The sequence below is a fragment of the Scyliorhinus canicula genome, chromosome 16, assembly GCF_902713615.1.
Source record: "Scyliorhinus canicula chromosome 16, sScyCan1.1, whole genome shotgun sequence".
NCBI lineage: Eukaryota > Metazoa > Chordata > Chondrichthyes > Carcharhiniformes > Scyliorhinidae > Scyliorhinus > Scyliorhinus canicula.
This window is the reverse complement of record NC_052161.1, coordinates 77,065,838-77,085,361: the sequence shown is the minus strand read 5'-3', so window position 1 is coordinate 77,085,361 and position 19,524 is coordinate 77,065,838. Positions and strand designations below refer to the sequence as shown.

Here is a 19,524-nt window from a genome sequence, read left to right as displayed (position 1 = left end):
TGTCCAATGTTTCTATGTAAGTTTGCTGACAACACTTAAGATCGATGCATTATAAGCAGTGCAGATGAGATATGAATAGATTAAGTGAATTGACAAAACTATTGCAAATGGATTTCAATATCGCCATGTTTAAGGTTGTCTACTTTAGACTAAAAATAGAATCAGAGTGCTCATTAATTGGTGAAAAGCTAGACACTTCGGAGGGCTGAAGAAGATAGGTGATCCATGTACATAGATCATTAAAATGTCATGGACAAGTACATAAACTAATCAAGAGGCTGATGGAATGCTGGGCTTTACATCTACAATTAGAATACAAGGTGCCAAAGTCATGCTACAGCTACGCAAACCCCTGATTAGATCACTTTGGTTGAAGACGACAAAGAGGAAGGAGGGAGTTTAGCACAGCTTTAGCAAAATGATATTTGGACACAAAGGACATTAGGAAATGAGGTTACACAAACTAGATTTCTGTTCCCTTGAATTTAGATGGGGTGATTTGATCAAAGTTTTCAAGATATGAGGGGGAATTGCTCGGGTGGATAGGTAGAGAGGAACAGTTTCAGTTTCTGGTGGTTGGCCAGTGTAGGATATGGGGATTTAGTTTAAAAATTAGGACCAGGCCTCTCAGGGGTGGTTAGCAAAAAGCTACACAAAATGGTGGATAGAAATTTGGCGCTCTCTTTTGCCGATGGTAACTGATGTTGGGTCAGTTTTGAATCTGAGAGTCACAGTTTTTGTTCACCAAACATGTGACTGAGTTGGGGAAAAGGATGGGTATTGGGACTGTCACAGATCACCCATAATTCGATTGAATGGTGAAACAGGCTCAAGGGGCTAAATTTCTGTTTCTACATTCCAGTTCACTGACAGACTTCCCTCAAGAGTTGAGTTACTTGAATTCTCTGTGCGAGAATCTATGGGTTGTTAAGTAGATCCAAGATTGAAATCACTCGATTTTTGGAAACTGAGGGAATTGAGGTTGGGTAAGAAACTAGAATTGAAGTTGATCATCAGCATTGATCTGTTGTTTAGAGAGCCAGATCCGAATAGCCATTTAGCCTGTTTTTATTTCTTATGCTTGATTACCACTGCCTTTCATAGTAACTTCAGTGCAGTGGTAATGTAAGTCGACTTGTGACAATAATAAAGATTATTATTAAGTATAGTTGTAATTCAAATATTTATTTTCACTAGGAAGGTGGAGTGTTTACGTTTGGTGCTGGAGGCTATGGCCAGTTGGGGCATAACAGCACAAACCATGAAATAAATCCAAGAAAAGTCTTTGAATTAATGGGATATGTCATCACACAGATTGCTTGTGGAAGGTTTGTATCCTGTTATTGTTAAAAGGCAAATGGTACATAACTTTAATATGATTTGCTAGCATGTTTGCTAGATTTTTAATTGAGTTTATATGGTGCAGATGCTTACATTGTGTCAGTCTGCACAGTAATGTTGAACTGTTTTGCCTTTGTTCCTTCAAGTCCTTTTCTGGGTTAGGTTTTTTTCCTGCCTGGTCTCAACCTGTGGCTGAAAACATTCTTCGGCAATACTGCTGGTCAGCAGTTTCCAATGGAAAAATTGATGGAATTTTGCTGCACAGGGCTGCGGTTTGCCCTGCAATTTCATAATGTCTCATCAAAACAATGTTTTTGACTTATTTGTGCCTGCTTGTACCGCTCATAGTTATGAGAGACTTGTAAAATATTACATGCTTGGACGATTGAGCTGGTACTGGCTGTTTTAACTGGAGCCACCTGCTGCCTACATGGTGAAAGTTTTCTGAACCTAACTATTTTCAGTTTTGGCTATTCATTTATGAAATTATTCTGCCTACTTCCACATTTTGTTGCGCTTGGCTATTCAATTCTTAATTTGTACTTTGTGCAGATTATGAGGGGATTGAACTAACAGCTGCTTTGAAGGTTCCCTTCACTCCCACTGCCTGGGCAGTAATCTAGTCGCGGGATCGCCTGTCCATGGTTTAACCCACTTGATGCCCATTGTGGGAGGAAATTTCGACAGGTTGTACATAGGGTGGACAACCTGCTCTACCAGATTACAGCCCAGACAGTGAAGATGAAAAGTAACACCCCAATCTCCCATGGAATTTACATTGTTTTAGGAGTAATATGATACAGTGTGCTTTTGAAATGAACATTTGTTTATGTAGTATTGATAAAATTCAGATCGCTGGTTAAAAAATCCTGAAGTTCTCGGTCATAAAAGTTCTTGTAAACCAATGGCTCTGATAGGGATCTGTATTTTTACATATGGTCAAAATAAAAAAGAATTAACTTCAGTGTTGTTCATTTTAAAAAGGCAGCACACGTTAGCTTTTGTTACATCATCTGGAAAAGTGTATTCATTCGGTCTTGGAGGAAATGGTCAACTAGGAACTGGATCTACAAGTAACAGGAAAAGTCCCTGCACGGTGAAAGGAGCATGGGTTCCTCATAGTGGACAGTATCCACCAATTATCAGTAGGTGTCAGTATATATACACTTATATAAAAGCTTCTTGTAAATTCTTCCATGTGAATTTCAGCAAATCTTCCAGACTTATTTTTGAATCCTCCACCTCTATTCGTTCCAGATATTATAATTATGCCCAAATTTCTTGTATTTGCCAGTGATTCCAACATTATTGACTTTCAGTTGATGTCCACTTTCCTAATAGCTGCAGGAGACTAACTCAAAGCTAGATGTATTTGTAGAAGCATTTTAAACTTTCAAACTTATTGCGCAACTTATTTATTAATGTTTCTACTCCTGGAATGTGTTCATCATGTTCACCCTGCAAATATTTTAAATTCAATTGCGCTTGACACTTTGAGAATATATAGCTCTCTTCAAACATCTGTTAATCTAAAACAATGTTGTCATTTGTATTACTTCAAGGTTTGAGTAGAAAATCGTAATTCATTTCCAGTTATAATAAAACCTGCTCTGTGATTTGCTTTGCTCCTGAATATAGTACTTTAGTTTAGAGGGTGTAAGTATGTGCAGCTTAAACTGGATTTCATAACAAATGATACATTCTGATAATTGTTTTCCTTCTTGTAGATGCCAAGAACAATTATTGTATTAAAAGAATTTTCTCTGGTGGTGATCAAAGTTTTGCACATTATTACAACCTGCAGGTAAAGCCAACATTTTGTATTGGAAGCCCTTTGTAATGAGATTCTGCGATCGGAGTAGTCTACCTATCTTTTCTGAAGGGAGGCTGAATAAGCTTTTTTTTCTTTTAACATAATGGGGAGTGGGCAATGGCAACTGTGAGAAATACATCACATTTTAATCAGTAGCTATCCTTGCACTCCTGAAATCTACAAAAAATAATGGGCTGGGAATTGACATCCATGCAAAGAGTGTAGAACTGAATGGAGTGCAACAATGGATGAGTAATGGGTGGTGGACAGTACTAAAATTATACTTTATGAAATCAAAATATTTAATCAAATAAGAAAGTCCCAAAGGAGCATAGGCTGCTCTCCCCTTTTTAACAGAGAGGTGACTGGTGGAGATTTAACCTGAAGGTCACCACTCCTCAGGTGAGGGGCAAGGTTGAGAAGGTGGGGCCTTCATGAATAACTTCAGCCAGTAAGGGAATTGAACCCACAATGTTGGCATCACCAGCCGTCCAACCAACTGAGCTAACCAACCTCCTTAATAAGATAGGAATATCCCTCTCCACAACCCAAAGGTGTGCAAGGTAGGTGGATTGGTCATGCTAAAATTGTCCTTTAATTGGAAAGAAAGATGAGAATATATTCAGGACTGAGCTTAGGAGGAACTTCTTCACCCCAAAGGGTTGTGAATCTGTAGAAATCCCTGCCCAGTGAAACAGTTGAGGCTCCTTCATTAAATGTTTTCAATCTAAAGATAGAGAGTTTTTTTTTTGAGGAATAAAGGGTTATGATATTCGGGCGGGAAAGTGGAGCTGAGTCCACAAAAGATCAGCCATGATCTTATTGAATGGCGAAGCATGCTCAAAGGGCCAGGTGGCCTACTCCTGCTCCTAGTTCTTATGTTCATACGTTCTAATATCTAACTTAAATGAGGACTGAATTGGTTTTTATACACAACTGCTGTTTCAATTTTTCTCCCTCCCCTTTTACCCTATTTCATCTGAAGACTGTTCTTTACTTCTCATGTGCAGTGCTGCAGCCAATTAAATAATATATCAATGGTTGCCAATCTCTCAATAATGGTCAATTTCGATGAATATATTAAAATTGACCACAAAAAGCTCAGAAAAGTGGCAGATAAGAGGCATTTATATCAAACAAAATCTAAACGCCATGAAAAAGAGAACAGAATAATGGTATAGATGTGTTTTTGAGCCTGGCAAGCTCTGACACACAGTTCCAGAAGATGTCCGAGCACCTGCAAAAATGCGCTTTGACTACTCGGCACTTTCTGAACCCTAGTTTGTATCCAGGTTACCATAGCATAACATTGCGTATTGCCAACTGATTTGCTGTAAGCTTTCTATGGGCACTGTTTTGCAAAAAGAAAAACTACCATTTATTATTTACAATTATTTGTTTTGCTTTACGGTGTATTCCTTCAAGAGCGATATTTGCATCAGTGACTTTGGGTTTGCCTAATGTTTCTCCATGGTACCAATAAAATTGGAATCACATTCAGAACATCTGCAGCTTTGAGTTTATCACTATTGGAAGGAAAACCTGTAATACCAATTTACCAGGAATGAGCAATTTAAGTTCCAATAACAAATTGGGGTGAGGGGAGTGCTGCTGGCGAATGGTGGGGGGGGGGGGGGGGGGGGGGGGGGGGGAATTTGATGAAAAAGATATGGTAAGCACATTTCTTTCCATTGGTAATTAACTCCAAGTTTTGGCAACAAATCTGGGTAACATTAGAATGCAAAGTTGATGGGGGAAATACAGAAGCTTGCTCTGTATTATTGGAATGCGCAATGCTTTGTAACATTAATCACATTGAAACATTACTGCATGGTTATATAGGAATTTAAGAAAATAGGAATGCATAAAATCTCTTCTAAGTTAAATTTAGCACTGGTAAGAAGGTATACATCGATGCTAAAAATACCATTTGTTCAAATAGTAATTCCACCAGTTGCAGCTCATGTTTTATGCGCAGCAGCTTTGTCAGTTTTGTTCAGAACTATTTCTGTGGTACCTTATCCGCATATATTTTCGACAGAATACTTTGCTTTTCCTTTCAAGAATTCCATGCCACCAGATGACTTCAGATTACCCAATCCATCAAAACATATACTCACACTAAATGATGCAATTATCCAGAAGTGGATAAGTTATCCTCCTGGAAGGATTTCTTCAGAGATAACCAAGTAAGTAATGGGTTGCTCTGTTGACCTCCGCAGCCATTTCCCAAATTCTTGTCAAGCCAATGCACTTTGAGTTGCATGAGTGGGAAGACTTTGTCTGATGCTCTTTTGAGTTTGTGCACTGTGAACTTGAAGTGTTAATTTTCTTTGCAAGGATGAAAATACCACAATGGCACATCAACATCTTTGACTACATAGCACCTGGATGGAAATTGTCCCATTGGACAGACACAGCATGGGTTCATAAAGGGCAGGTCGTGCCTAACTATTTTATTGGAATTTTTTGAGGATATTACCAGTGCGGTAGATAACGGGGAGCCAATGGATGTGGTATATCTGGATTTCCAGAAAGCTTTTGACAAGGTGCCACACTAAAGGTTTCTGCATAAGGTAAAGAGCATGGCGTGAAGGTTAAAGTAGTAGCATGGATAGAGGATTGGTTAATTAATAGAAAGCAAAGAGTGGGGATTAATGGGTGTTTCTCTGGTTGGCAAGTGAGGATTACTGGGTGTTTCTCTAGTTGGCAATCAGTAGCTAGTGGTGTCCCTCAGAGATCAGTGTTCACTGATTTGGAGTTGGGGACAAAAATTGGTGGGGTACTGAATAATGAGGATAGCATTAGATTACAGGAGGATATGGACAGGCTGGTCAGATGGGCTGATCAGTAGCAAATGGATATTTGTCGTAACCGGGATAAGTGTGAGGTGATGCACTTTGGCAGGACGAACAAGGCAAGGGAATACATGATGAACGACATGACCTTGGGAAACACCGCGGATCAAAGGGACCTTGGTGTGCATATACACCGGTCCCTTAAGATAGTATGGCAGGTGGATACAGTGGCTAAGAAGGCATTTGATATACTTGCTTTTATTAGCTGAGGTATACAGTTTAAGAGCAGGGAGGTTATGATGGAACTGTACAAAACATTGGTTAGGCCACAGCTTGTGTATTTTGTGCAGTTCTGGAATCCACGTGTGTGGGGGGGGGGGATGTGATATCACTGAAAAGGGTGCAGAGGAGATTTACCATGATGTTGCCAGGGCTGGAGAGCTTTGACTAGGAAGAGAGAGACTGGGTTAGCTGAGGTTGAATTCCTTGGAGCAGAGGAGATCGAGGGGGGTCATGATTAAGATGTGTAAAATTGAGGGGCATAGATATAAACCTTTCCCCTTGGTGGAGGGGGCCAGGGGGCATAGATTTAAACTAAGGGGCAGGAGATTTCGAGGGGCTGAGGGGAAAATCCTTTTTACCGAGGGTGGTGGGAGTCAGGAACTCACTGCCTGAAAGGGCGGTGGAGGCAGAGACCCTCATAACATTTAAGGAGTATTTAGATGTACTCTTGCAAGGCCAAAGGGAGGCGGTAGCATAGTGGTATTGTCACAGGACTAGTAATCCAGAGACGCAGAATAATGATCTGGGGACCTGGCTTCGAATCGCAGCATGGCAGGTGATGTAATTTAAACTCAATAAAATATCTGGAATTAAAAGTCTAATGATGACTGTGAAACCATTGTCGATTGTTGTAAAAACCCATCTGGTACACTAATGTCCTTTAGGGAAGGAAATCTGCCGTCTTTGCATGATCTGGCCTGTATGTGACTCCAGACCCACAGCAATGTGGTTGACTGTTAACTACCCCCTCATAGTCAATTAGGGACGGCCAATAAATGTTGGCATAGCCTGCGACGCCAACGTCCCATGAACAAAAAAAAAAGCAAGGCTATGGGCCAAGTGCTGGAAAATGGGATTAGAGTAGTTAGGTTATTTTTGACTGGCGCAGACACAATTTGCCAAAGGGCCTTTTCTGTGCTGTAGACCTCTAATGACACCACGAAGCGTGTTGGTTTGCTGAGCCTCGCAACCTGCCTTGCCTCCAGCCTGAAGCTACTTGCTGTCTGTCTTGCCTGAATCACAGTATTGCCATTATAGGAAGCCATGAGTCATTAAAGCAGCAATTAATCCACAATTTAAGCATAAAGATTGAATTCTAGCAACACTATTGCAAATTGCTATTAAGGTTAACAATTAAAGCAGCTATCTGCAGCCCAACAAATTACTGTTGAGGTTAACTGCGAAACATGACACAAGAATACCAGGATACAAGCAGTAAGCAACATCCAAAACCAGCACAACTGCATCAAATTCAGCCCAAGACTTGTGTAACAAGTCAACTTCAGGTTCCAGACACAGTAAGTCAAGGTGCTTTGTCAGTCGGTTCTATTTCACTTCTCTGCAGTTAGCTGTCTGGAGTGTAGGCTTGCCCCGTTACCTGATTGAGCAGGTAGATTGTTAGGCGGAAAGACTAGCTAAAAAACAACTTTCAGAACCGTCTGAATTGCAGGTGAAACAGAAGTTGATTGGGAACTTGCAGCTCTTGTGACCAATTTGCTCAAGCTGACATGAATGAAGTCACCAGAAACCATACAGAAACGTACTTTGACCCAGAAACGTGAAACACTCGCCAGCCGGCTCAGCAGTGATGGAGGAACGGCTGTAATTTAATCAAAGGTTATTTTGGAATTTAAGCAAATAAATACAGATTGTTGATGTAGCAGCTTGAGTGAAGTTTTATAGTCAAATGCAGAAGTCTCGTCTTCCTGTCCAGAGAAGTCCTAAAATTTGAGAAAAGACCCAGTGCTCTCAAAAAGTGGCCATGGTCGGGGAACGGGCATTGGCAATAAACTAGCTGTTAACCTGTGTATCCCCACTATTCGAGCCAGATACAGAACTGGTGAGGTCATAGAAGGCAGAGAGTAGCAATGGAAGAACGCTTTTCTGATTGGAGGGCTGTGACTCGTGGTGTGCCGCAAGGTTCAGTGCTGGGACCTTTGCTGTTCGTAGTATATATAAATTATTTGGAGGAAAATGTAACTGGTCTGATTAGTAAGTTTGCGGATGCCACAAAGGTTGGTGGAATTGCAGGTAGCAATGAGGACTGTCAGAGGATACAGCAGGATTTAAATCATTTGGAGACTTTGGCAGAAAGGTGGCAAATGGAGTTTAATCCGGACAAATATGAGGTAATGCATTTTGGAAGGTCTAATACCGGTAGGGAATATACAATGAATGGTAGAACCCTCAAGAATATTGAAAGTCAGAGAGATCTAGGTGTACAGGTCCACAGGTCACTGAAAGGGGCAACACAGGTGGAGAAGGTAGTCAAGAAGGCATGCGGCATGCTTGCCTTCATTGGCCGGGGCATTGAGTACAAAGATTGACAAGTCATGCTGCAGCTGTATAGAACCTTAGTTAGGCCACACTTGGAGTATAGAGTTCAATTCTGGTCGCCACACTACCAGAAGGATGTGGAGGCTTTAGAGAGGGTGCAGAAGAGATTTACCAGGATGTTGCCTGGTATGGAGGACATTAGCTATGAGGAGAGGTTGAATAAACTCAGTTTGTTCTCACTGGAATGACTGAGGTTGAGGGTCGGCCTGATAGAGGTCTACAAAAGTATGAGGGGCATGTAGAGACTTTTTCCCAGGGTATAGGAGTCAATTACTAGGGGGCATAGGTTTAAGGTGCGAGGGGCAAAGTTTAGAGGAGATGTATGAGGCAAGTATTTTACACAGAGGGTAGTGGGTGCCTGGAACTCGCTGCCGGAGGAGGTGGTGGAAGCAGGGACATTAGTGGCGTTTAAGGGGCATCTTGACAAATACATGAATAGGATGGGAATGGAGGGATGCGGACCCCGGACGTGTAGAAAATTTTAGTTTAGACGGACAGCATAGTCGGCGCAGGCTTGGAGGGCCAAAGGGCCTGTTCCTGTGCTGCACTTTTCTTTGCTCTTTGTTCTTTGTTTAGGGGACTGAACTAGAAGACAGGTAATTGGGGGAAAAAAGAGCTAAGGGCAGCAGCAGGTGGCAAAGGATAGAGGTGCAGCGTGAAACCGGACTACATTCAGCCCAACAGGCCTATGCTATATTTATGCTGCACTCCAGCTTCCACTCACACCAGCTCATTTCGCCCTATCAGCATAACCGTTTCCTTTTTCCCTCGTTTATCTACTGTCTGTTTAAATTATTAATCCTCTCGGTTGTGCTTGTTTAATCTCTGCTACTGTTTGCTATTACTGTTTATCCTGCATGTTCAGCATAGTCTTCAAAGATATTTTTGGCCTTTCAGAGGTACAATTTCCCCTATAACTATTTGCTGAAACCCCTCCCCGCTTTCTTGATGTAAACTTCTAAAAGATTGTGCCATTGATTTCCAATTCTTAAACTCTGAATGCTGAGTTACATTAAAATTGACCAATTCTGTGCTTGCTAGCTCAAGTATGTCATGAAATCCATTTCTTGTATTATATTTGGGTTGCTTATCATTACCAAGTCAGGATTTACACCCCTCTTCTTCACTGGATCATAACATTTACCAACTGAAACACTAACAATTATTTTGTTTAATATTTTCTATTATTTTGGATTAATCAAAGTTCCTTATGAAAACAACCACAGTATTTCTCATTTTTATCTATTCACAAACTACTGTCTGTCTTTCTTATTTGGTTGATGACATTGAAAGCATACTCATTGGCTTCACCATTTTCACATTAAAGATGCCTAACCAAAGTAGTTTATCATTTAATTGTCTTTCTTTTATTAAATCAATACTTACCTACAAGTGTCAACGGGCTACCTTTTTTCCTATCTACTTTTTGAATACTCTGTGCCCCTGGACATTGACTCCAGAGCATGCTAATGGATGCAGTAGGCAAACAGTTAAGTCATTTTTGTATTCTCTAGTGACAGAATCAATTTTGACAAGTGGACGTAGTTCATTCAAAGACTGGTTGGTTTTTCCAAATAAAATGACAATCTAAATCATGGTCACTTTTCGGAACCGAGAATTCACCACTATTTTGTTTCAGGATTTTGAATTTGCCCATATTTGCTTTTTTTATCCCTTAGAAAGGATAGGTCATTACATTTTTTTAAAGTATTGATCCTTGATTTAGAAGGGGGGGTGGAGTATTGTACTGTAACCTGCCTTTGAAGTGTAGACGACATTTGAAGTGTAGCCACTATTAAACAATTAGGCAAGCAACAGCAGGTGAAAACTGTGCACGATGGATGTCAAAAGTTCTTTTTTTAAACAGATTGCTTGATCAGTCAATGGGTTTCTCCTGTTGTTAGGTCTTCTTTATAGTGAGTTATTTGCTTCGTTATGGGTTCTCTTGCTAGTTCTTTCAACATATCGCCTTATTCTGCTGGGGAAGTGGGTCAACACTTGTGATGTTTAAAATCCTGAAAGAAGTTTGGAAAGATTGTTCCTATTCTTTGGAATGCCCTTCCTGGGATCTTAATTTATTGTTTTCAGTAACCTGAGTCAAAGTTGTTAACCTTGCATGTTCTTGTGCCCTTCCAAGTATTTTTCTGGTCGAATAATTATTATCTTGGATGCATGACAAATAACAAGATACAGACACGATCAGAGTCTATCCTTCAATTCAATCTAAAATTAATTCTGAATTTCATTTAACTCTGATTAATCAGAGAAATTCTAAACTGTAGGAAATGTTCTGAGCATTGGGTATTTGTGTTTTACTTGAATGGAAGGTTTTGTTTGGTAGTTGGCGTGTTTTAGAAATCATTACTAGACAGGAATTATCTGACAAGAGAGTAATGTTTTTTCCCTAGTGCACTCTAGTTCAACATGAAAAAGTGAAGAGTAATTTTGCCCTTAGTGGTCAGTAGGAGCTATTTGGCAGTGATCCGGAGTAGAATTGTGCTTCAGATTTTTTGTAACTCACCTCTGTACATGTGGTGTGGCAAGACTGGAAAAAATAGCTTTAAAACAGCTGCTTAGGCCTTCTTCACTTTAGCATGTCCCTACTATGTAGAAGATGATGGAATGACTAATTCATCTACACTCCAGGTATGTTTAGTAATATTTGCTATAAAGCAATAATAAGCTATTGGCCTCTTTCATGCTAGCTCTTGAAGATCCTGGGCACCCTTTCTATTTTGGGAAACCTGTGAAAAGTCAGTGGCTGCAGGGCTGTATTTTTACAGCAAAGGAGAGTCAGTCATTTGTAAAAGGAAAAGACTGCTCGACATGTTTTGAAACGCTCTGTGCATAACGGGCAATATACCACATTTGTGTGAAAGCTAAAGTTCAGTTGAAGTGCAAACAAAAGCTCTCAGCAAAGATGGGCATGAGTAAATCAGAAGTTAATTTGGTTAATGTGGTATCTGTTTTTCCCATAGTGAAATTGATACAGTGTTCTCATCAGCGGGCTGCTTAAATGGAAGCTTTCTTGCCTTGAGGTATAGTATATAATTGCAACATTTTTGCGATTGCAATCTTCTAAATTGTATCTTTTCATATTCTAGAGCAATAAAAAGCATGAAAAAATGTTTACTGTTGACTGAGTTAGCGGCAAAGGTTTTACACCAGAGTCAATTTTCCCAAGGCATTAAGAGGCACTGCCTGGGTATATTATTTGTCTTTGTTGTATGAGTTTGCAAATGTGAAGTGGTATTTTTTAAAACACTAAGAAACCTATGAAGTATGGGTCACCTCCTTTTAATATGCCTGATCTATCTTAGTCCCTTCAAAATCAGGAATGGGTAGCATTTCCATTTCAGTAAGGTATCCTTTTGTGTCTCAACTATAGAAATTTCATTCCACTAGGACGCTCAGCAGTGCCAGTTTTTTTATTGTGTAAGATAGCAATTAATGGAACTCCAAAGAAGCTTGGATGCTCAAAGACCACTCAAAAGTAAATAAGTCAAAACAATTTTTAGTTTGTTCCTCTCCAGCAGACTCACCTCCAATTTATGTTTCAGTCGGCATGACCACTAACAAAAAAAAGTATGCACGTGATAACATTGTGTGATCTCACTACTTGATGTATTGAGAACTTGTAGTGTCTGAAAGTTTAGTTTGCCATTGGTGTTGATTTGAGCATGTCCCTTCTTTTAAATGAGTGGTTAATTTTAATCATGGCTATGTGGCCATGGGAATCCTTTCAGATTGTTTTCACTTGTACTTTTGACATTTGCATCAGTGAGTTAGCCACCAGTCACATGCCAGTATGTTTTTCTAATCTCTGCAAATATTTAGTACAAAAACACTAACCAGTAGATAGGTAGTCACCATAATAGCACTTCATTACTTTTTTTGAGTATTGAGTCCATATTTCTGAGTTATGTTATTGTAGGTTTCCAATGCTTTTTAAAAATTTGTATCCAGATATACACCCTCTCAGCTGTTCTATCATCATCTGTCAAGATAGTTTGCATTATAGATAAGCTGCAAATTATGTGTTCATATGATTTTGGAACTTGAAACAGTCGCTCTGGCAGATTCTTATAGTTTATATTGCTGGGGTGATAGAAAAGGAGCTCTTGTTGGATTCTTAGCTCCTTTTGGCTGTAGCTTTGCATTTGCTGCTCTGGTTTAATGTTCATGATATTGGTGGTGTTATGGTCAGTTGCTGACAACAGACAAGGAATTTTTCCTTTTTCGTCCTCGTAGTAATCGTATTTTCTACTGGATGCACCATAAGCAACAACCTATATTCCCTATCTCAGACATTGTGCTTTATTCAGGAGATTGCTGCATGTAAGTCATGTCGACTGCCAATAGAGAGATGAAATACTGACTGTGCCAATCAAGAAATGCCAATGTGTCACAGGAGATTTGCAGTATGTCATCGCCCAGGGAAATCTTAAAGGTGCGAATAGAGAAGGGGGAGGTAGATAGATAGATAGAGAAATAGAGCACAGAACAGGCCCTTCGGCCCACGATGTTGTGCCGAACTATTGTCCTAGGTTAATCATAGAATTTTGGACACTAAGGGCAATTTATCATGGCCAATCCACCCAACCTGCACATCTTTGGACTGTGGGAGGAAACCGGAGTACCCGGAGGAAACCCACGCACACACGGGGAGGACGTGCAGACTCCACACAGACAGTGACACAAGTCGAAATCGAACTTGGGACCCTGGAGCTGTGAAGCAGTTGTGCTATCCACAATGCTACCGTGCTGCCCTTAGTGTTAGGTAGTGTCAGAGCCGGAGAAGATAAATGAAGTGTTCAGGGGGTACTACGAGAAGTTGTACAGGGCGGAGCTGGGTGGAGAGGAAGGGGATATGGGACAGTTCCTGAGTTGTTTGGAGTTTCCAAGGTTGAAGGAAGAGAGGAGGCAGGCATTGGAGGAGCTGCTGCGTCTGAGGGAGGTGACTGATAGCATTAGGGGGATGAAGTCGGGGAAGGCCCCAAAGCTGGATGGCTTTCCGGCATTTGCAACAGAGTTGGCACCACATTTATTGGGGATGCTCAGTGAGGCGTAGGAGAAGGGGGAGCTGCCAGAGACACTGATTTAGGTGTTGATTATGTTAATCCCCAAGAAGGGGAAGGATCCGATGGAGTGTGGGTCATATAATCCAATTTCGTTGCTAAACACATGTGAAGGTGCTTGGTGGCAGGAAGGATGGAGGGATGTGTGCCAGGGGTGGTGGCTGAGGACCAAATGGGTTTCGTAAAGGGCAGGCAGCTCTCCAATAACATCAGGAGGCTGTTAAATGTACTTGTGACTCTGTCAGTGGAGTAGGTGTCGGAGGCCACTGTCTCTATGGATGCAGAGAAGGCTTTTGATTGGTTGGAGTGGAGGTATCTATTTGAGATCTTGGGTAGGTTTGGGTTTGGCCCGAAGTTTGTGGCATGGGTGCGCTTGTTATATGTAGCCCCAGTGGCAAGTGTATGTACAAATGGGACAAGTTCACGGAGTTTTGAGCTGCATCGAGGTACGAGACAGATGTCAGCTGTCGCTTTTACTTTTCATGCTGTCGTTTGAGCTCTTGGAGAAAGCCCCCCGGGGGTTGGGGGGGGGGGGGGGGGGGGGGGGTCGTCAGTGCAATGGCAGGGGATTGTGAGGGGGAGCAGGGAGCATTGTGTGTCGAATGCGGACGACTTGTTGTTCGTGTCGAACCGGCTGGAAAGTTTGGGGAGGATCATGGGAATAGTGGAGAGGTTTGGGGCCTTCTCTGGGTACAAGTTAAATGTCGGGAAGTGTGCGGTGTTTCCAGTGAATGTGACAGGCTGGGGGCCAATTTGAGGATTTTGCCATTTAAAGTAGTTGGGGAAAGTTTCAGGTATTTGAGCATTCAGGCGCCGAGGGAATGGGCTACGATGCACAAGTGAACTTGACAACATTGGTGGAGGAGATTAGGGGGCATTTTAAGAGATGGGATACACTACACCTGGCACTGGCAGGGAGAGTGCAGGTTGTAAAAATGAATGTGTTGCCAAGGGTCCTGCTCGTTTTTTCGACCCTCCCGATTTTTCTCCTGAAGCCTTTTTCAGGAAATTGGAGACAATGATTTCAGAGTTCATATGGGCGGTAAAGGTGCCGAGGATTAAAAGGGCTCTGCTACAGAGGCAGAAAGGGGAGTTGGCACTCCCGAACCTGCTGCACTAAAATTGGGCAGCGAATGTGGAGAAAGTGAGGCAATGGTGTGGTGGTGGCGGCAGTCGAAAGGAGTGGGATCGGGGACATATATGGGTCATTGGGGGCGCGCGGGGGGCACAAGTAGTGAAGATCAAGAGCAAATGGGAGGAGGAGTTGGGCAGGGGGACATGGGCTGGAGACTGAGGTATGAGGCGATGCATAGGGTGAATTCAATCTCCTCCTGTGCGAGGATGAGTTTGATTCAGTTCAAGGTGGTGCATAGGGTACATATAACCCGGGTGAGGATGAGTGGGTTCTTTCAAGGGGTGGCCAGTGAGTGTGGACAAGGGCCAGCGACTCACCCACGCACATGTTCTGGGCTGTGAGAAGCTGGCGAGTTGCTGGGAGGCGGTGTTTGAGTGGAGGTCAGATCGAAGCCAATGGTGGCGATCTTTGGGGTATCGGAAATGCCGGAGCTGATGGAGAGTAAGGGGTCCAATGTCGAGGCCTTCTCCTCTCTAATTGCCTGGCGAAGGATCCTGTTGAATTGGAGGTCGGAGACGCTGCCAGGCGTAGTGGCCTGGCTGGGGGACTTGTATGACTTTCTCCGATTGGAAAAGATCAAATTTGAGTTGAAGGGATCGGTAGAGGGCTTTGAGAAATGGTGGGGTTTGTTCATGACAATGTTTGAGGAACTGTTCATAGTGGGAGATGGGGAGGGTAGAGAGTAAAAAGGGGCAACATTTTACACACTGAAGCAGGTCAAAGGCTGGTAATTCTGTGGAGAGTAACTCACTTTCTTACTCCCCAAAGACTGTCCACCATCAAAAGGCTGAATGAAGTCAGGCATGCGATGGAATACTCTCCACATGGCTGGATGAGTGCAGCTCCAACAATGCTGAGTAGGCTCAGCACCATTCCAGGACAAAACAGCCCGCTTGATTGACACCCCACCCACACCTTCAACATTCATTCCCTCCACCACCGACACACAAGTGGCAGCAATGTGCATCATTGACAAGATGCACTGCAAGACTCCTTTGACAGCACCTTCCAAACATATGACCTCTATCACCTACAAGGACATTGACAGCAGATGCATGGGAACACCACCACCTGCAGGTTCCCCTCTAAGCCCCAACCCATACTTACTTGGAACTATAACACTGGTCCTTCACTGTTGCTGGGTCAAAATCCTGGAACTTCTTCCTAAAGCGTATGTAAGAGTACCACTTGTGTACCAGTTCAAGAAGGTAGCTCACTGCCACCCTCTCACAGGCAATTAGGGTTGGACAATAAAAATGCTGGCCCAGCCAGTGACACCCATGTCCTTTGAAATATTTTTTTTAAAAGTTGGGTTTTAACAGTAGTGTGATTAATCAAATTTGAAAAATAGAACTTGTCTTGAAAAAATAACTTTGCAATCATGGAATGCTGCTAAATTAGTATGCTTGTTAAGCTAATTTGTAAATCACTTTTCATATTTTAGCTTCCACCATCACCCCATGAGTATGTCCCAATCTTTGAACATATTAAGCAATTTTGTTTCCCGTTTGTGTGTCTGTGAAAATCCTTTAATGTGATTGGTAGTTTGGACACGAGCGACAGCAGTGCAACAATTTATCAGTGAATCACAGAATAATATAGTTCAGAAGAGGTCCTTCGGCCCATGAGGCTGCACCGACGCATGAAAGACACCTGACCTGCCTACTTAATCCCATTTGCTGGCTCTTGACGCATAGCCTTGAATGTTATGACGTGCCAAGTACCCATCCAGATACTTTTTAAAGAATGTGAGGTAACCTGCCTCTACTACCCTCCCCGGCAGTGCATTCCAGACTGTCACCACTCTATGGGTAAAAAGGGTTTTTCCTCAAATCGCTCCTAAACCTCCTGTCCCTCATCTTGAACTTGTGTCCCCTCCTGACTGATCCTTCAGCTAAGGGAACAGCCGCTCTCTATCCACCCCTCCATGCCCCTCAGATATATATTATGTAGTATACTATACTGGATTGTAGCTAGTTTATTTTGTTTGTGACAAGTGACTATTAAAGGAACCACTGCGGAACTAAAGCAAGGCAAAAGTGATTAATTTTCTGTTAAATCTCCAATATTGAGGGGACTGTTTTTCTCTTTCACGAAGGACGTCGCATACTGAAATTACTTCTATAAGGTCAAATATTTGGTTTAACATTAATTAGTTCAATCCCAATAATTTGAGAGTTTCATACATTAGGTTCATCATAGTAATGTATGCCATGCTATTTTGTGGTCAACAGTGGATTTGATATATAATATCAAAGCTTGCTTTTTAGGTATATGACATATCTAATCTAATAGATAGCATTTTTGTTTCAGCAATGATGATCACTATAAAACCAGTTCCAAATTCTCCGGGATTGATATGAATGCAGCTAGACTATTATTCCACAGACTCATACAGTCTGACCATCCTCTGATTTCACAACAGGTATTATCTGCTTCGGTGTCTGCATTTAATAGATTATAACCTCATATTCTGATAGCAGTTTAGTTGAGATCCTCCCCTGAGGACGTTACAGCATTCTTTTCCTCATCAGTCTTCATTTGACATTTAAAAGTGTTTTCATTTCATCACATTAGAACAAGTTGTGCTCCTCAGCAAAGATGCATTTACCATGAAGTGAGAGTGGAGCCACTGTTTTTATTGCTTTAATAAATGTACATCTTATATGGTTGAATGCAACATTTTGTAGTACTGTTGAGTCCTGTGGGTAACTCATCTGTTCTGGTTTAAAGAGGTTGTAGAAAGGGAGAGCTGCTTAAGCAGAAGTAAAGGACAATGCGCTTGGATTTTAATTTCATTTCACGTTTTCAATATATCAGTTTTATAATGCACATTTTCCCTTATAAGATGATAGTCCTAGCAAATGATTGGTTTGTTTCTCGTAATGACCGCTGTACTAATCTGTTTTATACCAATCTGAAGACTTTGCAAATGTACAAACCTGTTTGAGCTATTGAGACTAAATATTCTCAATTCTAGCTCCGTTTGAGTTGGCTTTTAACATTGCGGATGTTGTAGTATTTCCTTTTAATTAAGGTATTCCCAGGAGGAAGGTTTTTTGCCTAACTGGGCTCAGCATCTAAAGAAAGTGAGCAGGAGATTTCTGGGATTATTTTGTGTTTAACTTCATATCCCTATTGTCTTGTTAAGCAGCAACCTTTGCTTGGGCCTTTTCAGCAGTGCCCATGTTCTCAACTGAAGTGACAAGTGAATAAGTTGTAGGTTGAAATTTTGGAGATCTCTCCATTTTCAGTTCTGGAAACTAACTTCAAAATATCAAAGGATTTTTAATTCATTCATTCTTGGAATGTGAAAATAGATTAGTGGGTAACATAAAAATGTGTCCAAAAATCTAAAAACGAAAGGTTTGTCGAAGGAAAGGGTCTGATCGGCCTTTATATCTGTTTTCACTAGGGTGCTGCAACATCCATAGTAATAGAGGGAGGAGAAGAGGGATAAACCACAGGCCAAGAATAATTGATGCCAATGATGAGAAAACTGATACAATAATACAAGACAAAACGAATTGTGTGGAAAATTATGGGTCAATATGTAATATCCAGCACAGTTCAGAGCAAATCATATTTGACTGACTGGGTTGACTTTTGGAGTAACAAGGGGGAACTCATGAAGCAATTATTGTGTATATGGACTTTCAAGAGGTGTTTGACCAGTACCACATAATAGGCTTATTAGCAAAGTTGAAATGCATGTGATTAATGGACCACACACATGGATACAATACTGGCCAAGGGACAGAAGGCAGAGAATACTGAATGGTTAGTTATCTTTAAGAACTGGAGGAAAGTATGCATGGTGCCATTAGGGGTTGGTATTGATTTTGAGTATAAATGGCACCATTCAGAAATTTTGTAATAAATGATGAGAAGGTGACAGATTTCAAGCGGAAATATGCTGGTGAAATGGGCAGGCACTTGGTGGACGAAATGTGATGGAATTTCGGAATGAGTTTGATTGTGATGTGGTTAAGTCAGAAACTAGGTTCCTAAATTTAAACAAAGAAGGGCAAGTTAGTTGTGGTAGGCTGGGAAATTAGATTAAGAAGAAATGTTGACCGATAAACAAGTGCAAACATTTTTATTTTAAATCTCAATCCTCAACAAATGTGCATTCTTTTGAATACAAAGTCCACTATAAACGTGGTTCAAGTGTGCTAACTAGAGAAGTAAGTAATTGGATTAAAAGAGGCTTACAATTTTTTCCAAAAAGAGCAGTCCCTAGTTCTGACTTAACCACATAACTATCAAACTGTATCATATTTCTTCTGCTAAGTGTTTACCGTTTCACCCGTTTGTCTCCTTATATTTAAAAGCTTCTTGGTCTCTTTTACTAAATTTCTGAATTTTATATTATCTGCAACCTTAGGAATTATGCCATGTATACCCAAATCTGCAATTGTAAGCCGGTTAGATAAGAATTAGTAATGGGCAGAATACTGGCCATTGTTGTTGGGGACAAGGTATTTCAAAAATCATGAGGGTGACACTGCTTTATGAAAAGGAAATCGTTTTTGACAAAGTAAAATAGATCTTTGGTGAATGTATTCTATTTGGATTTTCAGTATTTTATATTGTGCTACACCGGGCTGAGGTCTGGGTATTGTGTTAGCATAGATTGAGGATGGAACAATGGACAGATCACAATAGGAATAAGCAGGTCCTTTTCAAGTTGACTATTTGGAACTAATGAAGTGCCGCAAGCATCAGTTTTTTAGACTT

The 19,524-nt window shown here is 41.2% G+C and overlaps 1 protein-coding gene across 4 annotated transcripts in view; it reads left to right on the top strand.

The window, feature by feature from the left end:
• The window catches only part of herc4 (HECT and RLD domain containing E3 ubiquitin protein ligase 4), a 133,155-nt gene that overhangs the window by 51,526 nt on the left and 62,105 nt on the right, over positions 1–19,524 (top strand). For 3 of the 4 annotated variants that reach the window (XM_038821312.1, XM_038821313.1, XM_038821314.1), the window contains exons 7-12: positions 1,198–1,328; positions 2,326–2,486; positions 3,069–3,145; positions 5,219–5,343; positions 11,550–11,609; positions 17,098–17,209. In XM_038821312.1, the coding sequence (XP_038677240.1) occupies positions 1,198–1,328; positions 2,326–2,486; positions 3,069–3,145; positions 5,219–5,343; positions 11,550–11,609; positions 17,098–17,209 (666 nt within the window). The remainder of the gene's footprint in view (positions 1–1,197; positions 1,329–2,325; positions 2,487–3,068; positions 3,146–5,218; positions 5,344–11,549; positions 11,610–17,097; positions 17,210–19,524) is intronic. The other variant, XM_038821315.1, reaches the window with a different exon arrangement.